This window comes from Triticum urartu, chromosome 7 (genome assembly GCF_003073215.2).
Source record: "Triticum urartu cultivar G1812 chromosome 7, Tu2.1, whole genome shotgun sequence".
NCBI classification, from domain to species: Eukaryota; Viridiplantae; Streptophyta; class Magnoliopsida; order Poales; family Poaceae; genus Triticum; species Triticum urartu.
The window spans coordinates 333,862,406-333,883,060 of record NC_053028.1 but is presented as its reverse complement, the minus strand read 5'-3'; the positions used below and the strand labels follow the sequence as shown (position 1 = coordinate 333,883,060).

The following is a 20,655-nucleotide window of genomic DNA, read 5'->3' as shown; positions in this document are numbered from 1 at the left end:
CAACCATCAAAGTCAATGTGGTAGGCAACTTCCATCCATTGATACCCGTTTTTGTCTGAAGTCTCCATCATCAGTATCCCGGAACTAGGAGCAACAATCTTGATCCTGGGTGACATTTTCTGCAAATGGGCATGGGAGTAGAAAACAAAGTGAACACCTGACATAACTGAATTTTTTCAAAGATCTAGGTACGGTTGCATAACAAACTGAAAAGAAAAAATATACCAGTTGAACCAAAACAATAACACCAAAACTAACTAGTCACATGAACTGACTAAACTGAAGAAATATACATATCAATACACCTACAGTAAAAACATCTGACAAAAAACAGATCAAGGATTATACAAAAATGGATAAAATACTGTTAAGTAATGAGCAAATACACACAGAAATCCCTACTGTTTAATTCAGACAAACCAAATAAAAATTATGGACAAACTATTGCTAAAACTAAACTACAGATTCAGTCCATGGGATTCAAAAAGAGACCTACAAAAAAGTAGAAAACAAAACGAATAGAAACACATACCCATGATTCCTTCAAGTCCCCAGCCGTCAGGCGACAAACATAGGGTGCACGAAAACCATGGTTGTTGTACAGAAGAAAAGAAAGTTGGCCACGGCGCTGAGTCTGGGTGAGATCCAAACCAGATTCGTACACACAGCCTTCAGCTATGCGCGCCATCTTTGCCAAGCATCCGCATGAACAATCCTCCATGGAAAACACAAGAACGGGGAAGAAAACAACAAAGAGAAGAGGGAGGAACCTAGATCTGATTCTGGAAGAAGGAAGAAAAAGGATGGGGAGACTGAGCCACACACCACACATAGATGGATGGAATTTATAGCCAGGGAGACTCGCAGATTATAAAAATAATAAATAGGCAGGTGGGCAGCCAGCTGGTAGAAAATAATTATTATACAAGCCATGCAACTTTTGACCGCAAATCAGTTCAACTTAAGATAAAATAGCAGTTCAAAAACTACACATGACAAACATATGCAGATAAAACAACACATTCAGAGGGAGACAGTTGAATTCATTTATTCATTCAAACATCTGCTCCCTCACAACACAAATCTTAAAAACATAATATTCACTACTTCAGTCATAATGATCAAAGAAACAACACCATTTAGCCCTGGTGGATGGATGTGGAGCCATGGTTGCTCTCGCCCTAGCCCAACTGATGATCTGAACATGGTTCCTTCCCCTGCCATCTAGGAAAACAAGCTCCAGTTCATTGGAGTTGCAAGTATCCATAACCTTGCGCGCAAGGCGTCTGTTGAACTCTGCATCCACTTCCTCCTCGGCAGCACGTCGTGCCATCTGCCTGCGCCTCCTCCTCCTCCTCTGCTCCGCTTCTACAGCCCTCACATCGACGGCTTCCCCCTCCTCCTCTGTGACCTCTCCCAGCTCAGGATCCATCTGGCTTTTCTTTTGGTTGCAGCTGGTGGAACGAAAGTGACAGAGCGCTCGGGCTTTATATTCAAAGTGCAGAGGTATGGGTAGGCAGCCAGTACAAAATACTTGCTCCGATGTCAATGCACAGTAATACAAGCTTTGACACGGAGCAGTCCAACTACACATACGGCAGCAATTCAAAACAACACTGAAAAACCCGCAACTTAATTACACAATTTGACCAGATTACAAGAAATCCTAGGCTACGGTCAGCCACCAAACACCACCTCCGCCAACGACCAAATCACATGGGAATCCGGGGTAGAAACAACTCAAGAAGCAAAGTTGACAACAAAAATCTAATCAGACAATCCTCAACTATCTCCCTGCAACGCCAATTCAAAAATAAAACATCAGAAAAAGAAGAACACATTTCCATGGCGGCGATGGCCAACGACCAAGAACACCAAAACTTCTAATCAGAAATTACAGTCAAATAATCTCGAAAAACTCTCACCCACAGATCATTCTCACATCCAAAACAACAAACCGGACATAAAATTGAGGCATACGAACATGAGATAAACACCAACACCCAAAACACGTCCGCCGCCAAATGCCCACGCCGTCACTTCCGGTGACTCCAGATCGCAAAACACAACCAAGTGAGTGTGCGCACGTACGGAACCCCTTACATGTCTCCTCTGACAACAAATGGCCCGCAGCACCGCGCCAGAGAACGCCCAGAAGCTCCACGTTGCATCCCCTGTTTCCGCCATCGTACACGCTGGAAGATAAGTTCAAGTAAAAAACCGCGTCAGTCCAACCTGCAAACCGTGTCCGTTCAAGTAGGGTAACAGAATATATAGTAACCCTATATATATATATATATATATATATATATATATATATATATATATATATATATATATATATAAGCCTGAGCGCATTATAATTAGCATGCGCTCTGGTTGCTTGCCCCAATCGACTCAACTAGTCATCCGCTAATTAGATGAAGCATGCCCACCACTTTCACCGAATGGGAACTCTGTAACGGAATATAGTAATGGATCTCGACTTCGCACCTACAAATTGCACCGTAATGAGTTATGGGAACACGATAATGGATCCTAGAAGTTTGCAATGAATGCAACATTGGAACGAAGTCACGTAATTAGTGTAGGGTACATGATAATGAAATGATTTATATTATGAGACTTATTTTGTGTGAAAGTAATTATACCAAAAAAGGTTAGTATTAATCCAAAAATATTTTTATGGGTACTTAGGTCGTAGCTAGTTATGCTGTGATTGGGTCTTTCTAATTTTACATTTCTTTCATTTACATCTTGGTTTTATTTTAGTTGCTAAAATAATTGATTTATACCAAATAGTAATGCTATTACTGAGGCCCTGGCGTAAGTATAAATTGGCAAGAAGGAAGGTGTAACACCATAAACCCTCTATAGTAATGCAATTACTATGCTCTAGTGACTGTAGTAATTAGCAAATAGGAAATGCTCTATAGTAAGGCTCTAGTGGCTAGTAGTAATAATTAGCATGCAGAAAACTTTCTATAGTAAGGTTGGTCATAGTGGAGAGAAACTTATACTAGTGTCATGCATATGACACTAGTCTAAGTTACTACCTTCATACTACAAAGTAACATAGTAGTAGTGTCATAGATGGTTTCATTATTTAGTTTGTAGACTCATCTCCGCTTGGGGAGCGCTATGTCACACTAACATTTTATGTTACTCTAAACACATCTCTCTTCATTAAATACACACCACATAAGCAAATTTATCTTGAAATGCGCTATATTACTAGCTAAGTTACTCCCACTATGATCGTCCTTTGAATCTTTCCAAAGTAAAATATATACCTTAATAGAGACGACATGCTTGATATACCCAAGGTACGGTAGATGGAAATTATATACCAAAGAAATATACATCCCAAAAATGATATACCCAAGGTACGATAAAGAGAAATGATATACTAAGAAATATTTCTCCCCAAAATTATATGCACCAAGATTATAATTAAAGTGTGACATACTCCAAAATCGATATACCCAAGAAATATTTGTGAGTATGGAACGTTCGTTCCACTTCATATGTAGGTTCGCACCTAGGACATTATACGTGCATATATGATACCTTCGAACGTTATATTCTACATTGGGTCAAGTTTCCATATGGTGCATATTAAGTTCGAAGGTATCATATATGCACGTATAATGTCCTGGGTGCGAACATTGTATAACGTCCATATGGAGAGAGAGAGAGAGAGAGAGAGAGAGAGAGAGAGAAATCAGCAATAAATGCCTCTTGATTTATATTCTGCATTGGGTCAAGTTTCCATATGGACGTTATATTCTATCCCAACACAAAAATGGACATTGTATGTTAGTTATTGTATAGGCATTTTTTTGCATGATATATTTATCGTAGGTATCACATACTCTCCACTATGTATAAAAAACTGATGGAGATACATGAATAGGTTGGGCTCGATGAAAAAAACATTACCCACATACGTATGGTCTCATACTATGGGTACATGATACCTTATAATTTTCTTAAAAGTCTCAAACATCTGTGGGTATATGATACCTTCTTTACATTGAGTGCAAGTTTCCGTATGGACATTATATTCTATCTCTACAAAAAATGGCGTTATATCCTAATTACTAGATAGCTATGTTTTTGTATGATATATGTATCGTACGTATCACATACTCTCCACTATGTATAAAGAACTGATGTGTATATCATTTTTTTTATTCTGTGTGTTGTTTAGTAATTTCTAGGCATGTCAATAGTTTTGCTAGTTTGTTGGTTATGTCAATCTTTATATATTTTAAATATGGCAACTGTTTATTCTTTTGCGGTATATTATTGCTAGGTATGTCACATATAATGGGTATATATTTTCTGGAATATGGTCCATGGGTATGTCACACTTATTAACTCTTATAATGTAAAATGCATTGGATATGACATACCCACAATATTTAAAAATATTTGTGGGTTTCGATTCCTTGGAGTGCTTTTCTAAAGTGAAAAAGAACACATTGCATTTTTGTACCATAGTTTTCTAATAGCTATCAGGTAATAAAAGCGGGAAAATGTTTCAGCCACAATACAACTGTGGGTAAGTGAAATTTATGAATATGCTTGAGATATTTGGTCTAATATGTGAGCTATGAATTATTCTCCTTGAACACATTACTACCATTTGTTTAAATTAGATTATACTGGAAAAAATACGTCCCATATACCTCCTATTAATACACGCATGAAAAAATATCTCCATATACCTAAGAACATGAATGTATACAAATCAAGAGGCATTTATTGCTGATTTCTCTCTCTCTCTCTCTCCTATTTCTATTAGTGACTCCAAATATGCAACATTGTCATGCAGATTATTCTCTTTCCTTTTTTTCTACTACAGAATTGTTCCCATGCATGATGCGCATGAGCCTTATTTATGGTATCCAATTAGCGACTAATGCATTAATACACTACACATACCCATTGCAATAGCACACATCTAAATGCAACCGAGTGGTGGAAAGGCAAGGAGCCTGGGCACCCAGGTGTCCCAAACGGCCGTCCTATATATATATAGTGCGATGAGTGAAGAGAAACCACAAGGGTATTAGTCCGCAGTCGTCATATGCAACCCGTGTCAACTTCGTTCTCTGAAGATTAAATGGATTCTTAACAACGATGTGTAGCATCTAATGTTCTTGTATGAAATAGATTGTTGTAAATGGTGAATTGTGTCAACTTCGTTCTCAGAAGATTAAACAACGATGTGTAGCATCTAATGTTCCTGCATGAAATAGATTGTTGTAAATGGTGAATTGTTTCTAGGACAGATTCTTGCTCATGTAATCGAATATTCGTAAATCTGGGAGCAACATCAAACCTGTCCTGTTATTCAGAACCACCGTCTGTTGTCCCATTTGAAGCGCAAAGAGTGAATTTTTCTATCATGCACTATATCAGAGTATTCTGTTCATGAGGACAGTGGAACAAACCAGCATTCAAAACTGGAGTTAGGAGGATAAAAACAAATATACAAAAATAGAAGAATGAACTTCCTTTGTGTTGTAATGTCTACAAATACTATCAATGGTTTGTAATCAGTGTACATGAGAATACAGAGTACAGCATCACACGACCCTACTCTGGAGCTGGTAAATAATAGAGTTGGCAACCAGCGAAGGGAAATTCCTTGGGGAAAAAAAAAGTTTCAGGAAAGGTGGACGAAGAAAAGACACTCTCATCATCAATCAAGAAAAGAGAAAGGTGGAGAGACTGACGATCAGAGAAAAGATAAAAAGGAAGAAATAAATAATTTACATGTTGCTATTCTAATATCTATTGTCCAGCTAACTTTGTGACTTCTGATTGGTCCTCCAGGTTCGCTACCTCGGATGAGCCTTCTAGTTTCTTCAAACCATCTTCACAGCAGTTGCTAATATCAAAGTTAGTCACAGATAACTTGGTGACTTCTGATTGGTCCTCCAGGTTCGCTACCTCGGATGAGACTTCTAGTTTCTTCAAACCATCTTCACAGCAGTTGCTAATATCAAAGTTGGTCACAGATAACTTGGTGACTTCTGATTGGTCCTCCAGGTTCACTATCTGGGATGCGCCATCTAGTTTCTTCAAACCATCTTCGCAGTGTTGGCTAATATCCAAGTTGGTCACAGCTAACTTAGTGACTTCTGATTGGTCCTCCAGGTTCACTACCTCGGATGAGCCTTCTAGTTTCTTCAAACCTTCTTCGGAGTAGTTGCTGATATCAAAGTTGGTCACAGCATGAACACCACGGAGCTGAATTGCTGCTAGGTCATACGCTTCAGCTGCCTCCACTTCAGTTTCTGCCAACCAAGCACAATTCCTTCTTCATTCACAATAAGTTTCAACTCACAGTGATTCTCTCACTCAAAATAGTTTTCAACACAAGGTTAATGCCACCAGTTACTAAAATCAGTACTCACCAAAGGTCCCAAGATAGATGTCTTTAGTGTCTCTACTCTCACCAATCCTACCAATACGTGCTTGCCATTTACCATCCTTTCGTCTGTTTAGTCCAAGTGAGTGGATAAAGTTAAAATTTGCTGTAGAACCGAACATGAAGAATTCTTAAGTTTTAATACAGCAGAAAATTTTCAGTTGCAAAAGGAAACAAGATGGATCAAAATCCTACAAATTTATTTCACCAGACTAGATAATTCTTTATATGTATTCCTGAAGTATAGAATAGCACCTTGTTACACCCCTGTATGACGATGTTCCTCTTGAGAAACAACTACTCTGCCTGAAATAATCATAAGAACAGTTTGAAAAACTAGCACATAGGTTTTAAACCTGCAATATTCAACTATATAACAGACCTCCTTATGTAGGCCACAAATTCATCTTGATTCATGCTCTTCATGATCTCAATTTCTTTTGCATAATCAGAAATCTAGAGAACAATTAGAAGTTAATTCCATTTTCCTGTATAACAAGATGCCAGTTCCTCAAAATACACAAAACAACAAACACTTCATACATTGAAGTTTAGTTTGGTGGGTTGAGTTATGCCCCAATATTTCAGGGCCGCAAGGTCATGTGCCCTTGCAGCATTCTCTTCAGTAACATAGCTTCCTGTAATGCCAAAATGAAGATTAAATTGAGCTGTTTTTAAGTTCAATCAAAACTCACTCTATGATGGCAGGCAGTATAAGTTACCCAAGTACACTGAAGAAGCACAATGGCAGCCAAAGGTAGAAACCGATCCCATGCAGAACATCCAAAGAAAAATAATCAGTTAGGGAGAGTGAAGATGCTAAGTGCACAATTAAATGTTGCATTGTATAACAAAAAGCACTAGGATTCTCAAATGCCTAATCCCTACAGAAAGAAGAGAAACACTTAATAGAGACATTTGATAATACCCTTCTCCTCTTATTATTATGAAAGAAAAAAGGTGTACTCTATTGCGCTTGCACAAAATTTATCATCCTACATCAACCAAGGGTTTCAAGGTGTCATAGTAAGAAGGAATATCAATAAACAATTTACTGATCTAACAGAGATGTTGTTCCTGTATTCCCATACAAACATTCATTAATCCAGAGCAGCAATCATCCTATATTAGCATTACGACCTAGTCCGCTTTTAGTAACTCGAACTATGGTGCCACATATTATGATTTGTAAATTAGAAGACACAGTATGTGCATCCTGCAACTATCCCAGTGTTTCCATTCAAGTGCAAGTGATAACTGATCAGTGCCCTCTCAGCATTTCCAAGTTAAACCATAGATAGTTTCGTTGGGCTCTGAAAATCATTGAATGAGCAGGCTAGAGTGTGGACAGCAAAACTACGCACCATGCTTGCCCTTGCGCTTGCGCCCCTCAACCTGGCTGGTGTTGTCCCAGAGGTGTGCCTCGTACTTGCCGCTCCACTTGAGCCTGTCCCCAGCATACGCACGAACACAAACAATCGAGTCAACAACACACAGGGACAGCCAGCCCTACCAATGAACAGTAACAACGTCCTGCCTAGCTTGCCCACCTCGTCACGCCGTGGTAGCGCGACGACCGGGGCGCCGCGCACTTGCGCATGGCCTCCGCCACCAGCTTCCCGCCGCCGGGGGCCGTCTTCCCCTTGTCGGCGACGGCGACGGCGGCAGGCTGCTCATCGAGCGCCGCGATCTCTACGCCTTCCCCCGCGGCGGTCGGGTTCTCCTGGCGAGGTGGAGAAGGGGGAGGGGGAGGGGCAGGGGTGGTGGTGATGGCTGTTGGGTCCGGGGAGTGGGGCTGGACGGTGGTGGCCATCGCCGCAGCTTTCGCGCGAATCTTCAAGTGGGTTATTATTACACGATTTGGGCGGAGAAACCCTAGCTAGCCCTACGAGGGGTGGAGGAAAGAGCCGGTGCGTGACTGCGTCGTTGTGTTTCCGCCCGATTCGCTTCGCTGCCTCTAGTCTAGGCTAAATAATCATCCGGCTTCTCATTAGCGCATGTTTACGAAGCCAATGCATTGCAACGAGGAATACACATTTAGTAGATATATAAATGTTAATATAATTTTTGGAGATATAAACCATATCACGAGGGAGGGTCTCCTTCTTGTGCCTTCCATGTCTGCTGCCATCCGATGATTTGCGCCCAGATAACCGCCGCGCGATTGGTAGGAACAGGATCTGCTCCACTACGATGTCGGCCGATGTGGTCTAGCCGAGTGAGCACCCCACCCTCTGCCTCCCCCCTCCACCTCACCTCCTGCTCCCGGATGCGGAGCGCCACCGGCAGGACACAACGTGATTCCTGCTGCAAATTCGGTCACGTGTTTTTAGGGGTAGCCGGCTGGCCACCACTCCAGCTCCGTTACGGAAAACAGCGAGCATGTTGTTCAGTTGTTGCACACCGTGGCCTAGAACATTCATGGTGCGTCATTATATTTTATTCGGTGCTGAAACATTTGGTGCTATGAATTGAAATAGTCTAATATACAGATACGCATTAGAATTTAGTTGTTGGTCGTGGATCCATGGTCCTCCCACGTTTATTTCATTTTAGACATAGCAATTGAAGTATAAAAGAAACAAAAATATGTAGACTACGGTTGCTAAAACAAAACTGTTATGGGATTTACTTACTATACAAGTAAATGCTAAGTTAATGAAAAGAGAAGGTCGATGTGGTGCCTGTCTGACCAAATTTTTGGTTACATGTTCCACTAATATACAAGTAAGTTTTTAGTTCTTAAAGAAAAACTATTATGGGATTCAATTACTACAAGTAAAATTTTAGTTACTATAAACATGACTGCTTTTTTTGGTTGCCTGTCTGACTGAGCGATACACTCATTATAGTGAATTGGCAAGAAAAAGTTTTCAAGTATTGGTCATGCAGGTAGTTGTTGTTAGTGGTGGCTAAAACTCTTGGCTCCAAGAAACAAATGACGATTGCTGGATTTGCAGAATCTTTGTTGATCACTTCAAAGGTTTGATCAGTTATATACTTGCATCCTGAACTATATGATTTACAAATGGGAGTGTGGCTGTGTGATGACAGGTCTTCTCTATTATTTTATTTTTATTTTTCATGATTAGCAAAATCCTTACAACCGGTAGTCTAGGAAAGCTTTTGTCTTGTAATATCTACAATGCTGATTCTAGATTGCTTTGCAAAGAGTGCAATTGAGCATGGCTTAGGTGCTGATCTTGTTTGTCATTGATGCGTGCTAAATAGTAACTGAGCCTATTAAATTTTGAAGGATGCTGAAAACATGTGGACACATATATCTGCTATCTTATGCTATTGTTGGTATTTTGAGGCCTCACAGTGTGGTTCATGTCCATCATAAAATGCTCTATGTGAATTTCTCGTGGATATAGAATGTTCAGTGATATAATCAAGTTTCTTGCTTGCGAAATATCATGTTTCTCGCTTTCTAAAATGAATCTTGGTGGTCTCAGAAGATTGTCACATGAATATCATCAATAATAGAGGCAATCTTCACATGAGAATATGTGGTGCTATGTTATACAGGCTTGTAGGCATTATGTAATTCTATATTGAAGTGCATATGAAACATGAACTTATTCTGTTGTCTAGATAAATGCTTTTGGCCATAATGTGATTAACAGAAATGACTACTGATTTGAAGTCGCATTATGTAATTCTATATTGAAGTGCATATGAAACATGAACTTATTCCATTGTCTAGATAAACGCTTTTGGCCATAATGTGATTGACAGAAATGACTATCGATTTGAAGTCATGGTGTCAATATTGCACTTTCAGTCGCACTCTCCTTACTTTGCTGAATCTGTGCATTAAGAGAATTCAATATCTTGTGTCAGCCAATGCGAAGATCTCGATTGTGTAAACTTATTATTTCTAAGCTCCCTATGTTACAGAAAGGAGAAACAAGATTATTAGTTATATGTTGGATAAGATTGTTGGTATTCTATTCCGTGGTCCTTTTCTTTTGTCAGATTATATTATGCAGACTTACATGGTACACAGATTGTCATTGCCTAGCATTAACTACTAACTAGTACTACTACTTAGATACTGATCTGTATGCGTGCCCTTTTATGATACATCTTTCAAAATACTAATTAATAATTGCAGATGAATTGTAATGGTAAAGGGAATAAGTCTATCTATTTTAAATGGCTTGTGTTCTGTATGGGTTAGTAGGCACTTGGCACAACCAGAGCACGCACAAGCATCCTTCTGATTTTTTTTAATTAGGCCTCAGAAGTAGCAGACAACAGTTACAATCGGTGATGGTAGCATCATTGTCTACTATCAAGTACGTTTAATCTCAGTTACTCATAAGCTTAATATGTTGTAAGTACTCTGCAATCTGCACGGGCATGCCCACAATCACAAAAATTTATTAATATCTCACAAATTTGCAGATTTTATTTCAAATACTTGTAGGATTGATTTTCACAGAATTTGCTGTGCACATGGCCAAACATGCTAATTTTGCACCTTTAGTACCATAAGTATCAAGTGCAGTTAATCTTAGTTGCTCGGATGCTTAATATGTTGTTATGGTGATGTAGATTGAAGGAGGTCATCACTGTGAACAATGGAAACATTCTTGTGATCAAGGACAATGAGCCAACGGCAAGATGGCTGACGCTCAACACCGTTGGAGACGAGGGAATTGTAGTTCTGCGGACTGCTTTGCTATCGCGGCAGTTGCTGCTGCAGTGCGGGCTATGCTTAAGAGAGAAAGTAAAGGAGATTCATTCAGGGTGAAATATTGTGATAGAGGCAAAGGTGTCCCATCTTTCGATGAGATGGTGGCTATCGTTTTAGAGGAAGTCGACTTTGACGATCCGACTACGAACGTGCGAGGACGTCGCGCCTTAGCAATCGCTAAACCAACTCCAAGGGGTTATTGACCACGCCGGAGCACGATCAACCTGACCACGAGGGCCTATTTCCTGCGAGCAAACGAAGAACAAGCAAGAAACTGAGATTGCAATCTATATATTGCGAATATAAGATGAAAGCTTTATTGATCAAGGTGGGGTTCTGTGACGTCTTGGTTTGGTCGCTGGACACAAACGAAGTACGCGAAGTTGCAGCTATGACGAACTTTTAATCTAAAAAAAACCCAAAGTCTAAACGATGCCCTAAGGGTTGTATATACAGAGGAAGAGGGGGGGGTTCGTGGCCCTTGGAGGAGGGGTCCGAAACCAACCCTAAATCTTGTTTCCCCACACATACGGACTCTAAAAACAGCCTATACTTAAGTATTTCGAAAATACATGGGCCTGGCCCAATAATAAGGTGACGCAGCACCTAAAATAGCCTCTAAACAAAATTTATGAAGTGGCATCTTGTATATTTCGTCCAAGGCTTCATGCACTCCTTATGGTGGCTTCAAAGTCTTGAAATCATCACTTATAACTTCGTTCTTGATCCCCTTGCGCATGCCATCATCTCCATGCTTGAACTTGATCCAAGGTTCATCTTTCTTGTCCAAGCTAGGCCCTTCATTTGTAAGCAAAACAAATGTATCCAATTTAGGCAGCATCATATTCTCATGAACATTATAATCGTTACCAAGAAACGGAAGTACCTGATAATTCAATTGGCGTGCGCGAGCTCTAGTAATTGGTCCAGTATGTATAGCAGCAGGGGCTGTGGGTGTAACAATGGTATTGATGTCCTCATCATCCTCCCCTTCTTGAAATGAAGTCGTCCTCGACGAAAGTTCATCATCCTCACCCAAATAAGGCTTCAAATCTGCAATGTTAAAAGTGGGACTAACCCCAAAATCTGCAGGCAGCTCAAGTTTATATGCATTATCATTTATTTTCTCTAACACCTTAAAAGGACCATCAGCACGTGGCATTAGCTTTGATTTACGCAAATTAGGAAATCTATCCTGACGCAAATGTAACCAAACAAGATCTCCAGGTGCAAACACAACATGTTTTCTACCCTTATCTCCAGCAAGTTTATATTTAGCATTCATACGCTCAATGTTTTCCTTAGTTAACTCATGCATTTTTAAAATCAATTCAGCACGTTCTTTAGCATCAAAATTAACCTTCTCCGAAGATGGAAGAGGCAACAAATCAATAGGTGCACGAGGTAGGAAACCATACACAATTTCAAAAGGGCACATCTTAGTAGTAGAATGCAATGAACGATTATAAGCAAATTCAATATGAGGTAAGCATTCTTCCCATATTTTCTTGTTATTCTTCAAAACATCCCTAAGCATAGTAGACAATGTTCTATTGACTACTTCAGTTTGTCCATCAGTTTGGGGGTGACAAGTAGTACTAAAAAGCAGTTTAGTCCCCAACTTAGCCCATAAACATCTCCAAAAGTGGCTAAAAAATTTAGTATCACGATCTGAAACAATAGTATTTGGCACATCATGTAAGCGAATAATTTCACGAAAGAACAAATCAGCAACATTAACAGCATCATCGCTTTTATGACATGGTATAAAGTGTGCCATTTTCGAGAACCTATCCACGACAACAAAAATGCTATCCCTCCCCTTCTTTATTCGAGGTAAACCTAAAACAAAGTCCATAGATATATCCTCCCAAGGAACACTAGGTACAGGCAAAGGCATATATAAACCATGAGGATTGAGTCGAGACTTAGCTTTTTGACATGTAGTGCAGCGAGCAACAAAACGCTCAACATCCCGTCTCATCTTTGGCCAAAAGAAATGTGTAGCAAGTATATCCTCCGTCTTCTTGACGCCAAAGTGTCCCATTAATCCTCCTCCATGCGCCTCCTGCAACAACAAAAGACAAACGGAGCTAGCTGGAATGCATAGCTTGTTAGCACGAAACACAAATCCATCGTTAAGAATGAACTTGTTCCAAGTTCTCCCTTCCTTACAATTCTGCAATACATCTTTAAATTCAGCATCATGCACATATTGATCTTTGATGGTCTCCAAACAAAATATTTTAAAGTCAAGTTGTGAAAGCATAGTATAACATAAGGGAAAGTCTCAATGAATTCAACCCACTTAGCATGTCTACGGTTCAGTTTTGCTTGACTTTTAATGTGTTTCAAAGATTCATGATCAGAATGTATAACAAATTCTTTGGGCCGTAAATAATGTTGCCATGTTTCTAAGGTCCAAACAAGAGCATATAATTCTTTATCATAAGTAGAATAGTTCAGACTAGGCCCACTCAATTTTTCAGAAAAGTATGCAACAAGTTTGCCATCTTGTAATAACACACCTCCTAATCCAATTCCACTAGCATCACATTCAAGCTCAAAAGTCTTATTAAAATCAGGAAGTTGGAGTAAAGGAGCATGTGTCAAATTATCTTTCAATGCCGTGAAGGCTTCTTCCTGTCCGGTACCCTAAACAAAAGGCATATCCTTCTTTGTAAGCTCGTTCAGAGGTGCAGCAATGGTGCTGAAATCTCTCACAAAACGCCTATAGAATCCAGCGAGGCCCATGAAACTCCTCACTTGTGTGACCGTTTTGGGCTGCGGCCAACTCTCGATAGCTTCAATCTTGGCTTTATCAACTTCAATTCCCTATGGACTAACAACATAGCCAAGAAAAGATACTCGGTCGGTGCAAAAGGTGCACTTTCCAAGGTTACCAAACAAACATGCATCACGTAGAGCAATAAAAACATCACGTAAATGTTCCAAATGTTCCTCCAAAGATTTGCTATAAATCAATATGTCATAAAAGTAAACTACCACAAATCGTCCAATGATAGCACGTAGAACTTCGTTCATTAATCTCATGAAAGTAGTAGGTGCATTAGTTAACCCAAAAGGCATGACTAACCACTCATATAATCCAAACTTAGTTTTAAATGCTGTTTTCCATTCATCTCCCAATTTCATACGAATTTGATGGTATCCACTACGCAAATCAACTTTGGAGAATATTGTAGAGCCACTCAATTCATCAAGCATATCATCTAGCCTAGGAATAGGATGACGATAACGAATAGTAATATTATTAATGCCTCTACAATCAACGCACATATGCGACATACCATCCTTTTTCGGCACTAAAATGATAGGAACAACACAAGGACTAAAGGATTCACGTATATAACCTTTGTTGAGCAGTTCTTATACTTGACGCATAATCTCCTTCGTCTCCTCTGGATTGGTACGGTATGGTGCATGGTTGGGTAATGATGCACCGGGAATTAAGTCAATTTGATGCTCAATCCCTCTAATAGGTGGTAATCCCGGTGGCACGTCTTGTGGAAAGACGTCGGCGAACTCCTGCGAAATGTTAGTGACAGCAGGAGGCAAAGAGGAAGGCACGTCCTTGAATGAAAATAATGCCTCTTTGTACACAAAAGAATAGCAAACAGTTTGCTAAAATCTAGATCATCAATATCAGATTTGGTGGCAAGTAAACATGCACTTTTCAATGTAATTTCAGAAGCAACACTAGATGGTTTATTATTAGGCTTCATTTGTTGCTCAAATTCTTTTGCCACAATATGATTTTCACTCTTATTTTTCTCCTGTTTTGCTTTATTAGCTCTATTAACATCATCTTTAAAAATGGAATCAGGAGTCATAGGAAGCAAAGTAATATTTTTATCCTTATGAACAAGAGTATACTGATTGTTTCTACCATGGTGTACAGAATTTTTATCAAATTGCCATGGTCTACCAAGTAATAAGGAACATTCTTGCATAGGTACCACATCACAATCAACATAATCAGCATATGTAGAGATACTAAAACGCACACGAACAGTATGTGTTACCTTAACCTTGCCGCTGTTGTTGAACCATTGGATGTAGTAAGGATGTGGATGTGGTCTTGTGGTGAGAGATAGCTTCTCCACCATCTCCATGCTAGCCAAGTTATTGCAGCTCCCTCCATCTATGATGACGCGAACAGAACGTTCCTTCACAACTCCCTTTGTATGGAACAAATTATGCCTCTGATTTTGCTCAGCTTGTGTAACCTGCACACTCAAAACACGTTGAGCAACTAAACATTCATACATGTCAGCATCTTCAGCAGCCATGTATTGCGTCTCATGATCAGAATCATCTCCATCGTGTTCTTCATGTGTAATAAGAGCCAAAGTCTCCTCATCATAGTCACTAGCGGACTCATACCCACCATCCTCAGTAACAATCATCACACGCTGAGATTTGCATTATGTCGCAAAATGTCCTCTTCCCTTACAACGACGACAAATAATATCACTTGTGTGCCCTATTGATGCCATGGAAGAAGAAGAACTCTTTGCAGGCCCAACAGGTGTGCTCTTGGCAGATAGTGGTGGTTGTGCTCGCTTTCTTGTATCACGGCTGGAGGTGGCACCTGATGGAGGTGCTGGTGCAGTGGAAATAGAGGATGCACGTGGTGTCCATAATGAAGATCGACCTGCAGAAAAGTTAGTTCGCGCTAATGCCTGTCGATCCTGCACTTCATGTTCAACTTTACAAGCAAGATGAAATAAACAAGTGATATTAGTATACTCCTTATACTCTAGAATGGTCTGAATCTCTCTATTTAATCCACCCATAAAACGTGCAAGCATAGCTTCATTCTCCTCAACAATACCACATCTAATCATGCCAGTTTGTAATTCCTGATAATATTCTTCTACAGAAATTTTTCCTTGTCTTAAACGCTGCAATTTTTGAAGTAAATCACATTGATAATATGGTGGAACCCAACGAGTACGCATAGCAGTTTTCAAAGCAGCCCAAGTAGCTGAATAGGATATAATCTACAATGTTCAGACCACCAAACACATGCAAAGCTAGTGAAAGCACAAATAGCAGCAGGAACACGTCTCTCCTCAGGATATTGTAAACATGTAAATCATTGTTCAATTTCTAACTCCCAAGTAAGATATATATCAGGAACATATCTACCCTCAAATGGTGGAATGTTCAATTTCAGTTTAGGGAGATGGTCATGATCACGTACCTGAGGTGGTTGTGCAGCCCTACCCTTGCGATGATATGCATGAGGACGACCTGGTGGCGGTGGTGCTGGTGGTTGCACGTAGTTCTGATTTTGATCAACCTCATCCTCGTAATGGTCCTCCACCTCTACAGTTGCAGCAGAAGCTATAGAAGCATCAACAATGGCACCAGAATTTTGACCAGGCTCAAGGGGAATGTGCAGTGCCCGTCCCACTTGATTTGGAAGGCGATGTTGTTGTTGTAGAGGTGCGTTAGGTGCAGCCGGTGGTGGTGGTGGAAGACGCGCGAGCAATTCATTAAACTTGTTTTCGAGCTTTGTTTCGAACGTATTCTCCATGCCATCTATCTTCTCCATGGCCTCTTCAAATCTGTTTAGCACATCTTGCACCTGTCCACTCATCATTTGCTGAAATTTATCATGTAGCTCTTTGTTCGTCATGTTCTCCCAATCTATCTCATCGGCTTGTGATCCTCCCATGGTTAGCAGCAATAGAAACACACAAGAATATGATCCTATAGACTACTAGGAAGTGGTGTGGTGGTGGTGGTGTATCACAAATCCGGCAAGCGAATCTCAAATTCTTACCAGTTCTTACCCAGCAGCAGGTGGTGATCGGCAACCGTCGTAGTCAAAACTCTCAAAGCTTGGATTGAGCGATTACCAGGTAGAGTCAAATGCACGACGTAGATGTATGTGGAGCTGGGAAGGCTTATAATATGGTAGCAAAAAGGGTCAGTAATAATCAATTCAGAGATGCAAAGTTGAATAAACGCTCAACGACGGTACTGTGCTGGTCCTAGGCTAGACCGTACTAGAGACGCGAGCCTAGAACACAAACAAAATCACGGCGCGGTACGTAAACAAGGGAGGAGAACTCTCTAATTTTTTTTCCTTTTTTTCACTTTTTTTGCACTTTTTTTCCTCTTTTTTTTGCTCCGCAACAATTTTTTTTGAAAAAGTCTACAAATGGTCTAAAAACTGCCTAGCCAGAATTTTCCAGACTTAGTTTTTTTGTTGAAATTGGAGCTATTTTTCTACTGCGGGTAGCACGAAATCACGAGAGTCCTACTCTGTCATGACTCGGAGTATGGCGTGATCTGGAACTCGAAAACAAAGCAACAAATACTGGACTCGGACTGGTGGCGGAGATGAATCCAGTGGAACTCGGACTGGTGGTATATCTGGACTCGGATTGGTGGTGGTATATGGCGATGGTATATCTGGAATCGGATTGGTGGTGGTATATGGCGATGGTATATGTAGACTCGGATTGGTGGTTGTATATGGCAGCGATGATGTATATGGTGGGGTGGTGGTATATGGTAATGATGACGACGATGGTGCAGCGGCGGCGTGACAACCTGTGAACAAAACTCGAAACTCTAAGGGACTAGACGCTAAGACCAGCAACTCGACACGACGATGCGACCGGAAATTCAACAAAGCAAAACTCTAAAAAGACTATGCAAAGGCTCAAATTGGTTCGGATATGATGACCTAACCCTAATTTTTGTTGGCTTTTTTGTGGACTATAGGTATGAAGAACAGACTCGACCTAAACTACGAAAAACTATAAAATCTCACCGAGGAACCTGGAAATCTGATACCACTTGATAGAGGCAAAGGTGTCCCGTCTTTCGATGAGATGGTGGCTATCGTTTTAGAGGAAGTCGACTTTGACGATCCGACTACGAACGTGCGAGGATGTCGCGCCTTAGCAATCGCTAAACCAACTCCAAGGGGTTATTGACCATGCCGGAGCACGATCAACCTGACCACGAGGGCCTGTTTCCTGCAAGCAAACGAAGAACAAGCAAGAAACTGAGATTGCAATCTGGGTATTGCGAATATAAGATGAAAGCTTTATTGATCAAGGTGGGGTTCTGTGACATCTTGGTCTGGTCGCTGGACACAAACGAAGTACGCGAAGTTGCAGCTATGGCGAACTTTTAATCTAAACAAAACCCAAAGTCTAAACGACGCCCTAAGGGTTGTATATATGGAGGAAGAGGGGGGGATTTCGTGGCTCTTGGAGGAGGGGTCCGAAACCAACCCTAACTCTTGTTTCCCCACACATACGGACTCTAAAAACAGCCTATACTTAAGTATTTTGTAAATACATGGGCCTGGCCCAATAATAAGGTGACGCAACACCTAAAATAGCCTCTGGACGAAATTTATGAAGTGACATCTTGTATATTTCGTCCAAGGCTTCATGCACTCTTTATGGTGGCTTCAAAGTCCTGAAATCATCATTTATAACTCCGTTCTTGATCCCCTTGCGCATGCCATCATCTCCATGCTTGAACTTTCTCCAAGGTTCATCTTTCTTGTCCAAGCTAGGCCCTTCATTTGTAAGCAAAACAAATGTATCCAATTTAGGCAGCATCTTATTCTCATGAACATTAGAATCGTTACCAAGAAACGAAAGTACGTGATAATTCAATTGGCGTGCGCGAGCTCTAGTAATTGGTCCAGTATGTATAGCAGCAGGGGCTGTGGGTGTAACAATGGTATTGATGTCCTCATCATATTGCTTCTTTGGGGTGTTGTTGTTGCTTGTCAATACCGCTATGTATTACTGCCGTGTGCTAGATGTTGAGAGGAGAGACAGTGAGACTTACTGAGTTACGTTGTGACTGATTCAATTAGTTTCACTGAATTATCCACATGTCAGGTGAGCTACAGGCCTGCAATTCATTTCTCCCTACTTTTGGTTCTCATTGCAGTTGACTCTTTTGATTTGCTCATTTTGTGTATTTGTATTTCAGTTGTAAAGAAGTTTAGAGAGAGTTGTTGCTCAAGAAAATCAAAGAAGTGAGGGATGAGCATGATCGGTCAGAAGCATATCAGGTTTATTTTGTACTCCGAACTATGGCTGAGTTCGCATGTGTGGAATGATTTAGTTCTATAGTTCCTGGGAGCTCAGCTGCAGTTGTGGTTCGCCCCTGTCGCTAAGCTGTTCGACCAAGTCATGGGCCACACGATGCACGAGTGGGCTTATTGCTTCTGTGCATGCCTGTGTTGACCTCTCTCTACCTATCGGGGTTGTGGACCAATTAACACGCGGGTGGGCTCCCTATGAAGAGTTGATAAATATAGGTGTGATTGGACCTTCTCGAGTTTGTGAGGCGTCATTTTCAGTGCAACCTAAAAACAACTAGATGGACAAATCTTTGAGAATATATTTGCTCCCATTCACTATATATATCAAGAGAAAAATAATCGTATGCGCCTACGTGTAATATTATCACTCACGCTACACTCCAAGTCTAATTATTACCTGTAGTTAGTGAAGGAAATATGCCCTAGAGGCAATAATAAAGTTGTTATTTATATTTTCGTATATCATGATGAATGTTTATTATTCAGGCTAGAATTGTATTAACCGGAAACTTAGTACATGTGTGAATACATAGACAAACAGAGTGTCACTAGTATGCCTCTACTTGACTAGCTCGTTAATCAAAGATGGTTAAGTTTCCTAGCCATATACATGAGTTATCATTTGATAAACAGGGTCACATCATTAGAGAATGATGTGATTGACATGACCCATCCGTTAGCTTAGCACTATGATCATTTAGTTTATTGCTATTGCTTTCTTCATAACTTATACATGTTCTTATGACTATGGGATTATGTAACTCCCAGATACCGGAGGAACACTTAGTGTGCTATCAAACATCACAACATAACTGGGTGATTATAAAGATGCTCTACAGGTGTCTCCGATGGTGTTTGTTGAGTTGGCATAGATCGCGATTAGGATTTGTCACTCCGATTGTCGGAGATGTATCTCTGGGCCCTCTCGGTAATGCACATCACTATAAGCCTTGCAAGCAATGTGACTAATGACTTAGTTGTGGGACGTTGCATTACGGAACAAGTAAAGAGACTTGCCGGTAACGAGATTGAACTAGGTATGATGATACCGACGATCGAATCTTGGGCAAGTAACATACCGATGACAAAGGGAACAACGTATGTTGTTGTGCGGTTTGACCGATAAAGATCTTCGTAGAATATGTAGGAATCAATATGAGCATCCAGGTTCCGCTATTGGTTATTAACCGAAGATGAGTCTCGGTCATGTCTACATAGTTCTCGAACCCGTAGGGTCCGCACGCTTAACGTTCGATGACGATTGGTATTATGAGTTTATGTGATTTGATGTACCTAAGGTTGTTCGGAGTCTCGGATGTGATCACGGACATGACGAGGAGTCTCGAAATGGCCGAGACATGAAGATTGATATATTGGAAGGTTATGTTT

At 40.5% G+C, this 20,655-nt stretch overlaps 1 protein-coding gene across 1 annotated transcript; it reads right to left on the bottom strand.

Annotated features, from left to right (window-relative positions):
- Nucleotides 1–5,501: 5,501 nt before the first annotated feature.
- Nucleotides 5,502–8,394, bottom strand: LOC125521275 (AP2-like ethylene-responsive transcription factor PLT2). The gene is made up of 8 exons (XM_048686339.1): nucleotides 7,996–8,394; nucleotides 7,810–7,892; nucleotides 7,168–7,176; nucleotides 6,989–7,083; nucleotides 6,828–6,901; nucleotides 6,701–6,751; nucleotides 6,432–6,514; nucleotides 5,502–6,311 (listed from the first exon to the last, which is right to left on the bottom strand). The coding sequence occupies exons 1-8, from the start codon at nucleotides 8,256–8,258 to the stop codon at nucleotides 5,806–5,808; spliced, it is 1,164 nt and encodes a 387-aa protein (XP_048542296.1). The 5' UTR covers nucleotides 8,259–8,394; the 3' UTR covers nucleotides 5,502–5,805.
- Between the last annotated feature and the right edge of the window lie 12,261 nt (nucleotides 8,395–20,655).